At 47.5% G+C, this 18,409-nt stretch overlaps 1 protein-coding gene across 1 annotated transcript in view; it reads left to right on the forward strand.

Moving 5' to 3' along the window:
• LOC136653183 (uncharacterized) overlaps positions 1-18,409 on the forward strand; it is a 124,895-nt gene that overhangs the window by 15,977 nt on the left and 90,509 nt on the right. The window contains 1 exon segment of the mRNA XM_066630092.1: positions 7,330-7,349. Within this exon segment, the coding sequence (XP_066486189.1) occupies positions 7,330-7,349 (20 nt within the window).

Consider the following 18,409-nt stretch of genomic DNA (forward strand, 5'->3'; position numbering starts at 1 on the left):
TGCGGGTTCTACATGGGGGAAACGGAGCTGCCCGTCTACTTCCCCCTATATTGATTTGGGCGACCACACCAGACTCTGGGCAGCGTCAGTACAAGCCTGCTGCCCCCTTCATTGTCACCCCGAAGGGGCAGGGTGGCAGGCTAGCTCAGGCCACCTGAGCGAACCCGCGGTGCGCCTTTACCACCAGGCCGAGGTTCATCCAGCCTGCGTCACCCAGCCGGGAATGCCAGCATGACCAAGCGTGGAGTCCACCCGGCCCTTGCCACCCTGCGGTGTACACCAATATGACCTTACCTACCCAAAACCCGCACGACACCTGCCACCCGGGGGGTCAGCCTAGCGCTTGGCCCCACCGCCCCACACGGAAAGAAATTTCTGCAGGCCCTGTTGCAAATCACGAAGAAAAACATCATTGCCAAACACCGAAAGGTGTACTCCATCGCTTCTGAACAATTGGGGCACATCATAGCTGATGCCTGGGTGAGAAATGACACCGACTCCGTGACGGAGCACCGCCCGCCTCACATACGAATTTACTTTCTTCCTAGCCAGTTCGATCTTTTTAACATTAGAGGCATGACGCCAAACCCTGCGAGGCAAGAGGTCAGACCATAAGATGACCATCCCGCGAAAACGCAGACTAATGTGGAGAATATCGCTGCAGGCCTGAAGCCTCAAAGACAGAGTCGTCCTCTGGCCCAGGTCGTTCTCCCCCAAATGAATAACAATGATGTGAGGCGGGGCATGGGCATGCACAAACTCATAAAAAGCGGGAAGAAGCTGATCCCACAGCATTCCCCGCCGTGCAACCCAATGCACAGTAGCCAATGAACCGAGCTGCAGCTGTGTGCCAAAGCTACTGGAGGCCGCCCTCTTCCTTGCCCAGAAAACGATGGAGTGGCCGCAGATAAGGACCCAAACTGCTCCCGCCCTGGAACCTGTGGACAGGAAAAAACAGGAATCACAATTCCAGAAACATGCATCACTTAACTATACAGCACCTGGCGAAGCCAGTGCAAGAGAGCGCCCAACCGCTGTCACGGGACAAACCCGGAAATATAGCATGCAACACAGGAACATGTGGCAGTGCCACTATAAACACCTGGCAATGCCAGAACAAAGAGCGCCCAACCGCTGTCACGGGCCATGCCCGGAAATTTCATGTGGTATCTGCATCACCCCTCGCCCCTACCACCAGGGCGAGGGGGAAATAGCGGAGCCCATCCCACTCAGCGCTCGTCAGGCTCTCTGACGTAATATTTAAATGCCCAGGAGCGCCAACGGCCAATCCTCTGAATGTCCCGAGCTGGGAGGCCGATATCAGCTGCAGCCGATGCAGCCCCAATCCTGAAAGAGTGCAGGCCGTAATCTTCCGCCTGAAACCCAAGGTCCGCCACTGCCCTGCGAAAAAGGACCCTAAACTGAAAAAACGTAACAGGTGAGGCATCAACATGGCAGAACAAGGCACCCCGAACCGCAGGACGTGCAGCCAAGTAAGACCGAAGTGTCCTTACTGGGCACAAGGCTAGGTTCTGCGCCAGGCCCAGTCGCACTTTAAAACCCACCCCCCGCTGGTCGGTTTTCGAACGACGGAGAGTGATAATGACCACATCAGCCTTAATAAGTACATCCTGCAGCTGTAAGGCTCTCCCAGACTCGTCGCCCGCTGAGGCATATAAAACCTCACTGGGGCGGAAGGCACCAAAAAACATAATGATGCTGATGGTTCTAAACAACAAGGACTCATAAGGAGTCGAACACAGCACCTCAAAACGATTAATCAACCTAACTAAAATCCCAGGGGTAATGGGCTTACGCCGGTCAGGCGTAGGGGGACAGATCCTCTTCAAACCCTTGACCAACTTGCGTACCCTAAAGTCTGCAGTAGCATCAGCAAAACCTGAGGCCTTGGCACAAAATGCCAATGCCGCCAAGTACACTGATAAAGACCTACAAGCTACATTAATGCTATGCAGGTATAACAGGAACCGCATCAGGTGTTCCGGAGGAATAGGCCAGACTTGGGGTAAGGCCAGGGCTGCCCGAAAGGCCTCAAATTCCCTTGCCTTACTTTGATAGCTGTGACGGGTAGAAGGCGCGAGCGCAGACCAAATTACATGTTGCGCTCTGCACAGCCAAGGGTCCAAAGCCAAAGGGGCATCGAGTCGGGCTCCCGCAGTGCCCCCGGTGCCAGCTGACGGAAACGCTCCACCTGAAAACGAGATAGGGCGTTGGCTATGCCGTTGTCAAGACCTGGGACATGCTTAGCCAAAAACAAGATGTTATTTTTAAGGCAGTGCAAAACGAACACCCTCACCAGCCTCATAACCCGTGGGGACCGGGACGTCTGCTGGTTAATGACAAACACCACAGCTTGGTTGTCGCACCAGAAACGCACGGTGGAGTTGGCAAATTCCTCTGCCCATAAATGAACTGCCACCACAAGAGGGAAAAGCTCCAAAAAAGTCATGTCCGCTGTAACCCCCTCTGAAACCCATGCATCCGGCCAAGGGGCGGAACACCATCTCCCTCTAAAATAAACTCCAAACCCAAAACCACCCGCAGCATCAGAGTGAACTTGCAGCTCCGCCTCAAGTAAACACTCCTGCCGCCAAAAAGATACACCATTATAAAATTCCAAGAACTGTAACCAGGTTACCAAATCTGCCTTCATGTCCTGTGTGATCTGCAGGCGGTGGTGAGGCTTCTTGATACCCGCCATGCAATCACACAGCCTCCGCAAAAAGGCTCGACCAGGGGCAACTACCCTGCAGGCGAAATTCAAATGCCCCACCAGAACCTGCAAATGCCTCAAGGACAATTTCCGAGCCCGGAGGCCAGCACGAATTAACTGCTGCATCCTAACCAACTTATCACCAGGCAGTCTACTGCACTGCTGTACAGTGTCCAATTCAATACCCAAAAACGTAAGGGTAGTCGAGGGGCCCTCAGTCTTTTCATGGGCAAGGGGAACCCCCAACTCCTTGCACACAGCCACAAAGGTATGTAGCAGGTGCATGCACTGATCAGATCCGCCCACGCCCACGAAAAGAAAATCATCAAGATAATGGACCACTGAGGCGAGTCGTGCCCTGCTCACCACTACCCACTCCAAAAAGGAGCTAAATTTCTCAAAAAGGGCACAGGAGATTGCGCATCCCATTGGCAGCGCTTTATCCTGGTATAGGGAACCGTTAAACTGAAAACCAAGCAAACAAAAATCATCGGGTGGACGGGCAAGAGTCTGAATGCAGACTCAATATCCGCCTTGGCCATGAGGGCACCACAGCCACAGCCACGTACCACCCCGATAGCTTGGTCCAACGAAGTATAGCGCACTGAACAAAGGTGCGCAGGGATCCTATCATTAACTGAGTCCCCGTAAGGATAGAACAGATGGTGAATGAGACGGAAGGTCCCAGGGACCTTCTTGGGGACTACACCTAAAGGGGACACCTGAACCTTGTGAAACGGAGGAGACTTAAAGGGGCCCGACAAATGGCCGGCTCCCAATTCCTTATCTATCTTAGCTTGAACTATCCCCTCCATTCCCTTGACAGATGGGAGATTCCTGGTCCAGGTAGATCTGGAGGGAGGGGTCGCAGGAATCCGAAATCCTTTAGAAAAACCTTCCAATAATATCTGAGCATCTTGAAACTTCGGATACCCCTTCAAAAATGAAGCCAACGCCTCTACTCTAATCGGGGTGGGCCCCCTTTCCAGCTTGAGGGGGCTGACCGCCCCCTCTCTTGGCCTGCCCAGCTTGGGGCCTGGGACCCCTCCTAAAACCTGCCAACTTGGGGCACACGGACACTGAGTGCTGACCGTTGCACTGCCCACAGACATGTGCAAAAGTGCAGCCTGCCTTACTGCACCGCCCTGTGGAGTTAAACTCGTAGCAAGAGCGGGGGGGTTGAACCCAACGCACTCCTGACATCCCTGCCACTGGCCCGGTGGTGCTCCGAGCAATCAAATGCCCACTATCAGATCGGTCACCCAAATTGGACCGGGCCGGCAGGACAATTTGGTCCCACAATTCCCACTGTGGAACCCGCCAGTCAAGGGCGGGGTCGTGCGAAGCACGTAAACGAAAATGTTCATCATATGCAAGCCAGGCCGCGCCCGCATATTCACGGAAAGCCCTGTGGATAATATCCAGGTACTTAAAAAGCGCAGTTGCCCGTGCTGGCTGCATCTGAACAACTACTGCAGCATAAATAATGTATCCATTCAACCAGTTATTCCAATTCTTATCAATTTTCCGCCTTCATGCCACTTGGGGATCAGGCGCTGGGTCACCCACCTTCAGGGCTGGCTCAGGTTCCTTATGCAATAAAGTAAAAACATCAACAAACTCGCCCCTCCAAATTTTCTCTTTAACTGCCAAGGCAAGGTGACCACCCAAAGGCAGGGCCACATCCCCATAAGCCACTCGCGGACGCTGACCTGACCCTTCTGTGGCTCCCTGAGAAAAAACCCCATATGGGACATTGGCATAAGGGGCGAGGTCATATGGGACACCGGAGACTGGGGAAACCCCCATAAACGGCAGAGCGGCAGCCACGGTCTGCCCCACTTGGAATGCTGTCGACCCTGAGGAGATCCCAGGTTGCTGCCATATTCCTGGTGAATATGGAAAGGGGGGGACTTGCAGCACCTGAGAATAACCCCAAGTCGGCCAATACGGCAACGGAGTCGCAGGTGCCAACACTGGGGAAGTCACACCTTCACGCTCATCCCATACACCAGCCCAGGCTGAGCTATCCATCTGCCCGCTCTCACCCGTTGAAGGCATGGGTACTGCCTGGCAAGATGCTCCTTGCGAATGCTGCTGCTCCTCAGGGTCTGATGCCTGCACCTGAACAACAGGAGGTCCAGGCGGAGCGTGCCGCTCAACGGGTTTCTCCAAAGCAGTTAACCTGGAAGAGAGGATGTCCATGAGCTTTGCACCATGCCCTTTTCTGGTAGACCTTCGACTGGGGGGAGCACCTGATGCGCTACCACCATCTCCCAACCCAGCGTCACGCATTGCTTTCTCCTTCTCAAGAGCCTCCACCCGTGCAACCAGGGCCCGCAGCTCAGCTGTATCATTCTCCTCATCCGAGGAGGAAGCTGGTGCGGGATTGGGGGGGGTGCTTTGGGGCCTTCCCCCCAGATTTCTTGTTTCTCTTAGGCATAGTGACGATTGAACTGTGGGGGGGAAGCAGTGATAACTAACCAATCAACCTTATAATACTTACCACTAAGCTACTCTAATTCTCCCACGCCCTTGATCTTATTTTTATTCAATTTTAATTTCAAAATTTTTTTTTTGTTATTAATTTATATTTTAACTACAACTTCCTTAATTATGGAATTTGTTTTTTTTTAATTAAATTTTTTTAATTATTTATTATTTTTATTAATATTATTATTATTATTATTCTTCAATCTCACCTCTTTATTTATTTATCCAATCAACCTCTTGCTTTCTCCCCCCCCCTTTTTTTTTTTTTTAAACTAGCATGCAAATGACACAGCAAAACAGCTATCCAACATGCTGTCTCCCATTCAATTTTCAACCACAGCTGACTCTGCTTAGCTTTGCTCAATGTTGAGTGTAAAATACCACTCAGCCACCAGGCCTTACAGACAAGCAAAGGAAGCAAAATCCTGATAAAATGCCCTTCCCAGCTATGTGCTGGGGAGGAGGCTGGCAACCTCTGAAAGCCCCAAACACACGGAGGAAGGCGCAGAGAAAAGCTCCTGGTGCCTCTGCCGGCAGGCTCAAAAAGCAGCCTGGTAGGAGGCAGAGCAACCCCAAGGGCGGCAGGCACCAGCTGCAGCCAGGCACGCGCCCAAACCAAGCAGGCGACCCGTTTCACACAGGCACCCCAAACGACCAGCAGGCTCAAACACGGACCCGTGCAGAGCCGCCAGGCGCCCAAGCGCTGGCCACCCAAACTAGCCTGGGGAGTGGGGGGGGGGTCGGGCGCTGAGCGAGGGAGGTGGGGGGAGGTCGGGCGCTCAGCAGCTCCCGCTGAGCACTCTCGCTGAGCGCAGGCAGTAGCCTCGAGGAGAGCAGCCAAGCACCAGCCCCAAGGCACACCAAGCCCACCGGAGGCGTGGGCACACCAGCCGCACACACACGGCCAAAGAGGGGCGCAGCTGGACCGCCGCCCCTGCAAGGCAGCCCACCGCAACCCAGCCAAGAAGCCCAACCCAGGCGACACCACCAGCAACCGCTCGCTGCCCACAGGTAAGCTGAGAGGGCAGGCGGGCTCCCGCAGCCAAGTCTGCTGGGCTCGAGGCCCCAGCAACGTGGCCTGAGTCGGGGAGCAGCGTGCAAGAGGTCCTTCCCTGACTGCTGCCTGGTCCCAACTGCGCGGGCTTCTCCGAGCAGCCTGCACGTGGCCCCAGACCAATTAGCCCCCAGCCAATCGGCTGCGAGGCTGGCCCGTCCTGTGTCTCGTGAGGGGGCAGGGTAAACGCTGGTGGCGCGCTAATACACGTGCCACCAGAATTCTTTTTCAAACACTCCTAGAGGTTCTGTCAAGTGCCCCAGGGGTACATGCACCCCAAGTTGGGAACAACTGTTCTACTGGTATGTTGCTTACGGTGTACTTACTCTGATAGGTTTACAAAAAGGTTGTGAAGACCAACATTTAAAAAGTTAAAGAATAAAAATGTATCTTATGAACTTTTACTAAATTTTTTAATAAATTTGAGACTACAGTTCTTAGCTAACTGTTACCGGTAGGTTGTTTTTTCAGGATCTGGTCTCAGGTAAAATCAGACAAAACTATAATCAGATACCCACCCACCCCCCAAATTTAACCTCCCACTTATCAGAGGGTCATAGAAAATTCCATGATTTTGGCATAAACACCTGCCCTCATCTGTGAGATCGACTTATAGGTGAATGTCTGCGGTATTTACCTTGGGGTAAGCACCACTGACCTCAGTGGGACTCAGTTCTGAGTAAACATGTCTATGCTTATGCCAGAGCTATTCAAACACCTCAGCCTGACAGCCATGGCCTCTGCCCCCTTAAGGGGCAGGGGCAGGGGCAGGGGGGAGGCAGCAATGCAATCTCCAGCTCAGGGGGCTGCAGGGACTGGCATTTACTCACCAGTCCCTGCAGCAGCCTCCCTGGGGTGCAGGGAGCCCTGGCGAGTGTCTGCAGGGCTCCCCGCAGCTTAAAAAGTGAAAGCGGAAACCTTCCGGAAACCTCCAAACCGGAAACCTCCAAACCGGAAATGGAGCGGGATCGCTCCACTTTCAATTTGTAAGTTGCAGGGAGCCCTGCAGGTGCTCACCCAGGGCTCCCAGCACCACAGGCTGCTGCAGGGATTGATGAGTAAACGCCAGTCCCTGCAGCCCCCCTGAGTGACACGACCCTGTGGAGTGCATCGCTGCCTTCCCCCTGCCCCCCCTGCCTCCCTCCCCTCCCCTGAAAGAACTTACTGTGGTCCTCAAACTCCCTGACAGCTTGAGAACCACAGGCTTATGCTGTAGGTTCATGGTCAGATGATATATGACCAACTGGATGGTTTATGGCATGGTCTTCCTTCCCCTGTGGACATTTTCCCATTGTCTGTGTGACCTTTTGCCAGTGTTTTTTAAATAATAGTAATAGCAATGGAATCAAAGATTAATTTTGTTCTGGTTTAGTGCTCAAATGTGCTCATTCTTTATAGGGAGAAGGAGTTGTGAAATCCCCTTGGAAAAAATTACGATAATTGATGTAAGGATATTTTATATATTCTTTCTCCCGTTTTTCCCTGTGTCCTTAAAGACCTGACTGGGAAACAGAAGTCACCAGGTCTTTCCCTTCGGTACTACTGAGAGAAAGGTGGTCAGGAATGGGCTGAGTTCCATGCTCCTTTTTCATGTGTCATAAAATGTCATAAAATTTTTGCTGTCAGAAGATGAGCAGAGATCCTCTCCTCCAGATTCAGATGTATATTCTGCTTCTTGAAGCTCTTAGATCTATCTTTTAAGAAACTGTGCACATGTTTAGAGAACTATGAACAGAAAACTAAGAGAAACAGACATCCTATAAAGGCATTGAAATAATTTAAATTGTCCACATGGTATGCAGAGAATAACCCCAGGGGAGCCAGAGGCCAGGATCCCCCTGTTGGAAAGCATTGAGTGGGGCTGACTCCCTTTTCTCCTTCAGGAGAGGAAGAAACCTTCCAAATTACACAGCAGTGTAATTCTCATATGCATCCTGTCTTTGCTATTAGATAGAGGAATTCTTGTTGGACGTTAAAGCAGTGGCAGAAGTGAAATCACAAGTCATTTGGCCATCCAGGAGACTTTTTCTATGATCCATCTTTTCTTTGAGAATGAGCACACACACACACACACACACACACACACTTATGAACACACAAATGTTATCATGGTATACACATACAATGTGATACCTGTCCAGGGCTAAAGAGTCAAAACGTTGCCAGTTTCCTTTCTGTTGTTCCAGTGGTCTTTAACCCTTTGTTCTGCCACAACTGCCAATACAGGCATGTAGGCATACAAACATAAAGCATGAGACTGGGGACCCACCACTGGTCCCACCCGTCTCCTGGGACATAATCTGCCCACTCCCACCTCATCACTGCCAACCTCCCAACCCCGTCTGCCCCTTTCCCTTACCTTTTGTGTTTCCACAGCAACCCTGTGAGGCAGCAGCCTGAGCAGGGCCAGCCTTAGGAGCTCTGGGGCAAGACAATGAGAGGGAGCTGTGCAGGATTATATCAAGAGTTTTGATAAGGCCATACCATTATCCATGCCCTTTCTTGCACAGGCTTTGAAAAGTTACTGCGACCCCCCCCAACTGAGGTTTTGTGACCCCATTGGGGTCACAACCCACAGGCTGAAGAACACTGTGCTGTCCCTCTAGTCTATGATCACAACAGATGTACAATGAAAAGTGAAAAAGAGATCCAGAACCGTAGTAAGTCTAATGACCTTCCCTAAAAAATTATAGATATATTTTGTATCTATAGTAACTATAAATTCTTTGTAACTCCCTGAAGATGCTTTTCCACAGTTAAAAGAGAAACATTGGGACTAGATCCTACTGTGTATTTTAACCCGAGGCTTGAAGACTTGAGCAATGTTTTAAATTATTTTTTAGATTTATAGATATCTCAAGTACATGCAAGGGGGTGGGCGTCACATGGGAATTTTTTTATCAGTATTCTGCTAACTTCATTATTTCCTATGCAACTTGTCTAATATAGTTTTGTGTGTTTTTTCCCCTAGGGTGACAAGTGATTTGCAGTTACCTGAGTGAATTCTTGTGAACCATAGCCATGAACTCTCTCAAATGCCTTTGGATGATGAATTGATGAGTGCTCTGCTGAAGAAAGCAGTTAATTATGATGATGATGAACTGGGCTTGCTCAGTAGGCAGTTCATTAAAGGATATATCCTAAAGGTTGTAACAGAGTTATGCGAGTTCATGACATCTCATATCATACTACAGGTGCATGACATGACCTGTACCATCTCCCCAATAAAGAAAGAACCATGACTCACAGACCCAAGAATTAGAAGGATTCTGTCATCTGCAACTAGCAATGCTAGGCTAGCTCGTTTTTAAGAGCTCCTACCACTTTGTAATTATTATTATTTTTTTATAAATTTGATTTTGGTATCTAATGGATGTATTGCCTCAAGAGCTGGGTCCAGTTACAGCATGTAAAACAACCAGAGCACCACTGAGTGTGTGCTCATATTCCTATTATTTATCCTTATAATGAACAACTTGAGTTGCAGCTTGAAGGAGGAGAATTCATGAGAATTTAAGACATAGCCATGCTATTGCCATTTGTAACACTGCAGTGGTCCCATGTCCAGTCCCATAACTCCCAGAACACATTTACGGGCATCCAAATGGCCTTCCATGGGGACACTACATCTCACTAAGAACAACACAGGGTGATTTGAAGCTGAGGGAGGTCTAAAAAGGAGTAGGGTGGGAGAAGGGCAAAAATGACCAGAATTGCAATTCCAATGGATAGCTAAGAGGTGCAACACATTTTCAGCACCCCTCCTACCTGCCAGTTCTCTGCCATAAACACCACCTCACACATCACTAGTGTTTGCCTCCAAACATAAGTCTGGAAAATCACTATTCACCTGAATTGCATACACATGTGGGACAATCCCTTTCTGACCTTTTGGATTCTCCATCCAGGGAGCCACTCTATTCAGAATGGACTAACCAGTAATCCTGTCAGCATTTCTAGCCACCAACTGTTCCTCTTTTACCCTTTGACAGGCTGCAAGCAGCCTTAACACACAATGCAAAAGTATCTCTTAGGCCCAAATCCTAACCAACTTTCCAGCACTGGCATAGCAGTGCCAATGGGACATGTGCTGCATCCTGCAGTTGGATGGCAATCACAGAGGCCTCCTCAAAGTAAGGGAATGTTTGTTCCCTTACCTCGAAGCTGCATTGACCTTATGTCAGTGCTGGAAAGTGGGTTAGGATTGCGCCCTTAAATGGTTAACAGAGGCTTTCCCCCTCTGGCAGCCATTTCACATAGTGTCTCCATCCTTGTTACCACAGAAGGCTATTTTCTCTGTCTCTTAGGCGCATCTTCAACATAGGCATCTGAGCAACCAACACCAACAGGCAGTATCCAAGATGGGTTTCTGGGAAAGGTCAGCTCTCCTTCCCACTTTAGTAATCAGAGAGAATGAGGCCCCCTAAGGACCAGTTTGGACCATACTTAAAGTTGATCCAGTCCCTCATGGTAAACCAGAGGTGCACTCACAGAGTTTACCACTCCTGGTTCCTCTCCTCCTCTTCAGGGCATTTTGATTCTGCATTTCCCATACAGTGAAGAACTTACTTTAGGCTTACCAACCTTCAGAGGGGCATTTTGAACTAAACAGCTCCCTTCATACTCAATTAGAAAACAATGCCTCAAACTCTCTCATAGAAGTGGCAAGGCTGACAGTGAATGTAGAACCATTAAAACTCTAAGGGCAGACCAACCTATTACCATCCTTCCAGTGGACAAAGGGAACGCAACAGTAATTATGAAGATTGAAAACTATCAGGGAGATACCTGATCCTAAAACTTACGAGAAACTATCAAGAGAGGCAACCACCCCGGTGGTTCACCGGATGAATGAGCTCATTAAAACCTCAACTCTTGAACCTGATGTAAATAAAAGTAAATCTGAGGCATTATCCTCGTGCTTATATGGACTACCAAAAATACATACAAAGCAAATACTATTACTACATTTCATTGTCAGTGCTACTAGATCACTACGCAAAGTATCTGAGTACATTACTCCAACCACATGTGGTAAACACCACTACATATATTAAAGACTTTACTCATCTGATTGCAGCACTTAAAGAACTTTGTATTGGACCAAATGCCTAGATCAGTCGTTCTCACACATTTAGCATGGGAACCCACTTTTTCAAATGAAAATCTGTCAGGACCCACCGGAAGTGATGTCATGACTGGAAGTGACATCATCAAGCAGGAACATTTTTAACAATCCTAGGCTGCAATCCTACCTAGACTTACCCAGGAGCAAGTCCCATTTACTATCATTGTTAAAAGCATATACATAGTAGCTTATTAAAAGTACAGGTCTGTAACGTTTCCCCAAATGCAGTCACATACCAGAGTAGCATCAAGTCTGATATATTAAAAATAAAATATTGAAATGAATGGGGACCAACCTGAAATTGACTCGTGACCCACCTAGTGTGTCCCGACCTGCAGTTTGAGAAACACTGGCCTAGATTATTAGTCTTGATGTGGTATCATTATCCACCAGGGTACTGGTGATGTAGTCCTGCAATTGATAGGAGGATTCCCCCCCCCCCAAAAAAAATAAAACATTATAGAACTATTCAGGTATTGCTTGAAATCAACCTACTTTGTATGGGAACAGCAATACTATAAACAAAAAGAGCGAGTGGCTATGGGAAGTCCCCAAAGCCCAGTAGTAGGAAAGTAGTGGCAAACTTGTTCACAGGTAAGTTTGAAACCAAGGCTCTGAATACAGCACCGCAACAAACAACTATCTGGCTATGGTATGTAGATGACACCTTTGTGATATGGGATCAGGATGAGGCAGAGCTGAATAAGTTTCTGCAGCACATTAATAATATCCATCCATCTATAAAGTTTACTATGGAAAAAGAAAAAGAGGGATTGTTGATTATTAGACAGGAGGATCCCATGTTGCTGTGGGAAGGTATACATTGGCATTACAAAAAGGAGTATATATATATAAACCCGGGTAAAGGAACATGAAAGACATTGTTGCCTAAAACAGACTGAAAAATCAGCAATTGTAGAACACTCAGCGACAACAGGACATAAAGTGGATTTTGAACACATGGAGGTGTTATCTAAGGGCCCAATCCTACCCAATTTTCCAGTGACGGTGCTGTTGTGCCAATGGGGTATGCTGTGGTTAGGAGACAGTCACAGAGGCCTCCTCAAGGTATGGGAACATTTAGGGAGCCCAGGCCACTTTCCCCTTAAGGGGCAGGGGCAAGGGGGAGGCTGCTATGCGATCCCCAGGAGTGCATTGCTAAGGGGGCTGCAGGGGCTGGCATTCTTACCAGTCCCTGCAACAGCCTCCGGGGGGTGTGGGTTGCCCTGCAAGACTCTCCACAGGGCAACCCAAAGCTTCAAAAGTGAAAGTGGAGCGATTGCGCTCCACTTCCGGTTTTGTGGAAGAGGGGCACATTTGCTCCTGTTTTTAAGCCCTGGAGAGCCCTGCAGAAGGTCACACAGGGCTCTCTGCACCCCTGGAAGGCTGCAGCAGGGACTGGGGATTGCGGCACTGCCTCACCCCCCCCCCACTTACTCTCCTAGAGAGTTTGAGGACCACTGAAGTAATGCATCGTTACCAGCCCTGAAAAATGCTACTCAGATAGTAGGGAGCCAGTTGGGGTTAACAGCTGACAATGATGTTCCTAACTCAATAGGCAGTGAGCTACAACCTGTATAAGAACAGATTAGCTCCAGGTTCTAGTGCCTGAGGAAAACTGAGGATGCTTGCCAAAGCCGTGGGTGAAATATTAGGCATTCTGTTTCTTTAAAATTTTAGTTTTAATCCTTGTTTTTAGTATTCTATTTTAGTTGCAGTTGTTTTTAGTATTTCAGTTGAGTTGCTGCCTTAATTTTAATTTGATTTTAGTTCTAAGGTTTTAGTTTTTAGGATACTGTTTTTAGATTAAGTTTTAGCCTTTGGTTTTAGGCTTAGTTCTGGTTTTAGGTTTACTTTTTAGTTCTTTATTTTTAGATCGAGCTTTAGCTTATAGTTCTTAGTTTTAACCTTTAGTTTTAGCCAAACACAGGAGCATCTCTAATGTGCAGGTATGGCTATTCACATGATCAAACACATATATCTTACTCCTTCATGTCTTCCACAGTAGACCCCTGTCTCTTAAGACAACTCCTGGGGCTGTGACCTGATTCCTGTTATGCCCCAAGTGTGTGTTCACAAGACTCATCTGCAATCATCCCAAGTTCAATGCAGAAATCAGAGGGAAGCAAGTCATTTTGGGGAATTGAAAGTTATTACACAAGGTTACAAATGAAGAAAACTGCAGTGTCAAGTCTTGGCCAATGTTTGCTTGATTAATCTCCTCCCTTCCAGGTTTTACCAGCCCCTTTCCAACATTTCGCTCCCCAACCTTTGCCCACGGCATTGACCTCCATGACTGTGCCAACAGGACAAGCTGCAGATTCAGACTGCATTCACTCTGCCCAAGTGAGAATCTGGGTCCCTAGGACCAATGCCTGTTGGCATTTCTCCTTCTTTGGAGAGACCTCTAGGAAGAGGGCTGATGGAGATAGCAGTGATCCTTATCCCCCTGGCCTGCTTTTGGGGTAAGTGAAGCTTCTCATCTCCTTTAAGCTTCAAGTTAATCAATGTGTATCTTTGACCCTTCCTTGCAATTATTGGCATGACCACTTTGATCAAATCACTGCTTACAAAATCATGCTGTTTTGCTAATAAATGGGGACTCGCAACAAAAAACTTCTGGTGCATCCCCAGTTCCTAATAGGTGTTTTTCTGTTCTGCACTTCAGACACTTTGGAACAAGAGTCTTGTAGCAATACTTTGGGACTTGCAGGGGTGAGGTGGCTTTGGGGAAAGGAAAAGGCAGAAACCCTCTTTCCCTTTCCCCCACTGCTGTAAGATTCCAGCACATGCTATAGCACTGCAAGACAGTGGCAAACTCACCCAGTCCTGCACCCCGGACAAAGGTCCGTGATGCCGCTCCCGTGCAAAGCCACCCCCCCCCTCACCTGGAGCAAAATGGAGCCTCACACGGCTCCGGGACTGACCTTCTAAGGCTTCCCCGCAGTCTTAAATTATACTTCCAGCAAACCGGAAGCACCATTTCCAACTATGTTCAGAGCCTCAATGAGGCTTCCTGTGTGGTCCTAAAGGCATAAGGACTCTGCATTTGCCCCTTTCACAAAGTGCTATGTCCACTGCTGCTGCAAGGCTCAGCTTGGAGACCAGCTTTCAGTGCAGACTTTGAGTACTTTACTGCAACAAACTGGGAGTGAGACGCTCATGGAGAGGCTTCCTTTCTCCTTTCCTCCCTCCTGAAACCTCTCATTACAGTGCAGGAAGGGGAGCACCCCCTTTTTTGGTGGGCATCCCCCCAACCCTCATCTCTCCATCCAGGACATTGTCCATTGTTAGGACCTTCAACTGATCAAATGTTTCCCCACCCCATTTTAATTCTTTTTTTCTTGGGTGTCCAAAAATTCTGGAGGCTGCATGCCTTGTTGGATGGATTTTTAAAATTTTAAAATTCCTTTTCTTTGACTTTGGGGTATCCAGAGAGTTCCATGAATATATAGAAACCACTACTATATTCTTGGGCGCCTGCTCTCACTTCCAGATTGACAAGTAAGGGGGCATGCTAGTTTTATGTAGAGCAAACAAAGTGGTAGGAAGCAAACATGATAATGCTAAAATGCATTCCAGCCCTTAGCAGGAGTGCACCTGTTTATTGCTGTCAAGTCAGCATGGTAGTACTGTTCAGAAACCCTTTCCCATTCTTCTGAAGGGAATGCGAGATTTTTAAAAAGAATCTCACAGCATGCACTCCCCAATCCTAACCACCAATCCCAGGACACTTAATGCAAGCTGTTACATGCTTGAACAGTTCTATATTCTGCCTCTATTTACCCACAGCGATAAGAATCTGTGGGTTTAGGACTCACATGCTTAAGAATCTGTACACCCATGGTCTGCACAAATCTTATCCCCCCAGTCCATTTGCCCAATCTTATTTGTTTAATTGCCTGGGGGAGGGTGTCTAGTTCATCCTTTATATACAGTGAAACACTCATTTCCTAGAACCACCCCACTATTCAATTAAGCTACATCACCTGCAAATGCATGGAGGGCATATACATCTGAGCATGTATATATTTAAAGACTTACAGTTGCATCCCAGCTCCAATTCTGGGCATTACTGGTTACTGGTGGTTATTTATCCATTTGATAAATCTTGTCTTTTGCTCATCCAGCCAAGCAAGTTTGGACTTGTATCTATCTCTGAACCTGATAGTTCTAGATAGGCTCAGATAGGACCAAACCATTAGTTGTGCTATTAATATGTGCAGGATCTCCCAGGTTGTGTACTAGATTATGACAGTTTAGTAATATGACTGCCAGGATTCCTGGATGCTGCCCCCCCCCGCCTACTCCAGACTAAATCAAATGCCAACTACCCCATAGCTGAATAAACACCCTAGTTTAGGGTGTCGGGTCAAGAACAATGAGGTGTACATGGAGAATGCAGTTCCACTGAAAACTGAGCTATGCCATTCACAATAATTCTAGCAGTATCTATTCTGTCCCCCCGTTCCTCTTTATGAGATAATTAATCACTATTCCTACATGCTAACCTAGAACGCGCAGTGAGGGATACTGTGTAGCCTGCCTATTCCAGCTCCCTTCCTCTCTCACTGAATGTATGAGAGAGCAAGAGTCAGAAAGAGTATTCCTAAAAACCACCCTCATGCACGTGAACTATAAAGTCCCATTCAAATGCATGCCAAAATATGCACAAAAATTGAAGCTTCGGTGGTAACTGAAGTCTGTTTCTTAGCTTTCAACAATACATGCTGATTAAAGACTAGGGGTGGGGTTGTGTTTCAAGGGCAGCAACTTTGCAAGGAAAATTTGCAGAAGACTGAAATCATGTTTTAGCAAATTGCCCATGTTTAGAGGTGGGTGAGAACTGTTTGATTTGTTCATGGATCTCAGTGTTTTCCAAAGTTAGAAGTGCAGAAAGTAACATTATATGTTTCTTTTCCAAGGACACATTTTTATAAACTATAATTATAAATTTTAATCACTTTAAAAGTGTACTAGGTAGGTTATAGAGGTGGTATAGTGTCAGCAGAAGTTTTAGATCATTTTTTTTTTTTTGCAGATCCAGCAGATTTGGTTTTGTTTGTTTTACAGAAATGAGAAGTGCAGAAAGTTGTGTTATGTGCTTTTATTTCATTATTGCCACAATTAAAAAAAACCTCTACCCATGTTACAAAGTGAATTTGTGGCTATTTCTCTCAATAGTTTTTTTTTTCCCCCTTTGAATTGTAAGCAAACCAACAAAAACCTCTGATTGGAAACTAATAGGAGGTGGAGACTCCTTGGCCCTGAAGGCTCTTAAGTACAGCACATTTGATTTTTGTGCAGTAGAAAGGAAGCCATGTAGGGACTTTGTCCAGACTGAATGCTTCCTGGTTACAGGATTTGAAAAATAAACAAAGGAGGCCCAGGAATACAGCCCTCCATTATTATCTACAACGCTGACTACAAAACCAAAAAGGCATAAAGTCCATAAGGTGGTTGCCCTGAGATTTCTCTGTGGTTCTCACACATTTAGCATGGGGACCCACTTTTTCAAATGTGAATCTGTCAGGACCCACCGGAAGTGATGTCATGATTGGAAGTGACATTATCAAGCAGGAAAATTTTAACAATCCTAGACTGCAATCCTACTCAGACTTACCCAGGAGCAAGTCCCATTTACTATCATTGTTAAAAGCATACACATCATAGCTTATTAAAAGTATATGTCTGTAACATTTCCCCAAATGCAGTCACATACCAGGGTAGCATCAAGTCTGAAATATTAAAAATAAAATATTGAAATGAATGGGGACCCACCTGAAATTGACTCGTGACCCACCTAGTGGGTCCCAACGCACAGTTTGAGAAACACTGCTCTAACTAGCTTCCTAGTTCTCTCCTCTTTGCTCCAAAATATCTCCCTTTTTTAGGCTGAATTGATGCAAGGAAAAATAGAGCCCTCAACGTAGGAAAATTCTTTTTAGTTGCATTTCAAGGCAGGTGTTTTAATAGGTGTATCGACTCAGATGCTAATAACCAACAAGCAGCACCTGGCTCTGAGACTTCAGTGAGTGGCTTCCCTATGCCTGTTTGTCTCCCCATCTCTATTGCTCTGGCTTCTCCCCCCCCCCCCATTACTTCCAGGAGCAACTTGTTTTAGTTGCTTTCAGCAGACTTTCCAAAAGCTGTTGACAAATCTCATCAGGGGCTCTTGAGCAGCAGTTGTGGAATAAGAGTTCCTGGTTAACTGGTTAAAGGTCAGAAAGAAGGGAGTGTGAATAAATGGACAATTTTAACAGTGGTGAGGAAAAAAAAAACTGCGATCCCTCAAGGATCTATACTGGTATCTGTGGGTTTTTTTAACTTGTTTATAAGTGATCTGGAGTTAGGTATAAACAATAAAGTGATGGGCAGCCCAATCCTATCTTCCCCAGCACCTTTGGTTACAGCAGCACCAAAATGGCTACAGCTGTATCCAGTGGGGCCAGGAAGTCTCTGGAGGTCTTCTCGGGGAAGAGGAATTACATCCCCTTCCCCTGAGGAAAGCCCTATGCCCCACATTGGGGCTACTCAGCTATTTTGCTGGCACAGACTTGAGAAGCTCCATGTTGGGCTTTGCAGCCTGACACAGGGCATAGGATCTCGCAGAGGCATTCTCCATCAGTCCTGCCCCCCACCTGGGCCAGTACCTTCCCGGTCCACCCTCTCTCCACCCTGGAACACGTCCCCCACCCAAACACCGGCACTCCTTCCTCTCCAGGTACTGCAAACGTGCTTTACGATATGTTCGCGACACTCAGCGCTGGCAGTACACTTGTACCACCGGTGCTGCTGACATTAGGATCGGGCCAGCTTAGTGAACGGCCAGCCAAATGTGGTTCATTGTCAATAGTGATCCACCCTTGCAATAGTGATGTAAAGTGACGCAGCCTCGGTCAATGCATCCCAACTTGACAGATAACATTGATGGGGTCTGTGGTGTCTGTCACAAACCAGGAATTAGAACTTGGGGTTGTGGCAGACAGTTCAATGAAAA

This window comes from Tiliqua scincoides, chromosome 5 (assembly GCF_035046505.1).
Source record: "Tiliqua scincoides isolate rTilSci1 chromosome 5, rTilSci1.hap2, whole genome shotgun sequence".
NCBI lineage: Eukaryota > Metazoa > Chordata > Lepidosauria > Squamata > Scincidae > Tiliqua > Tiliqua scincoides.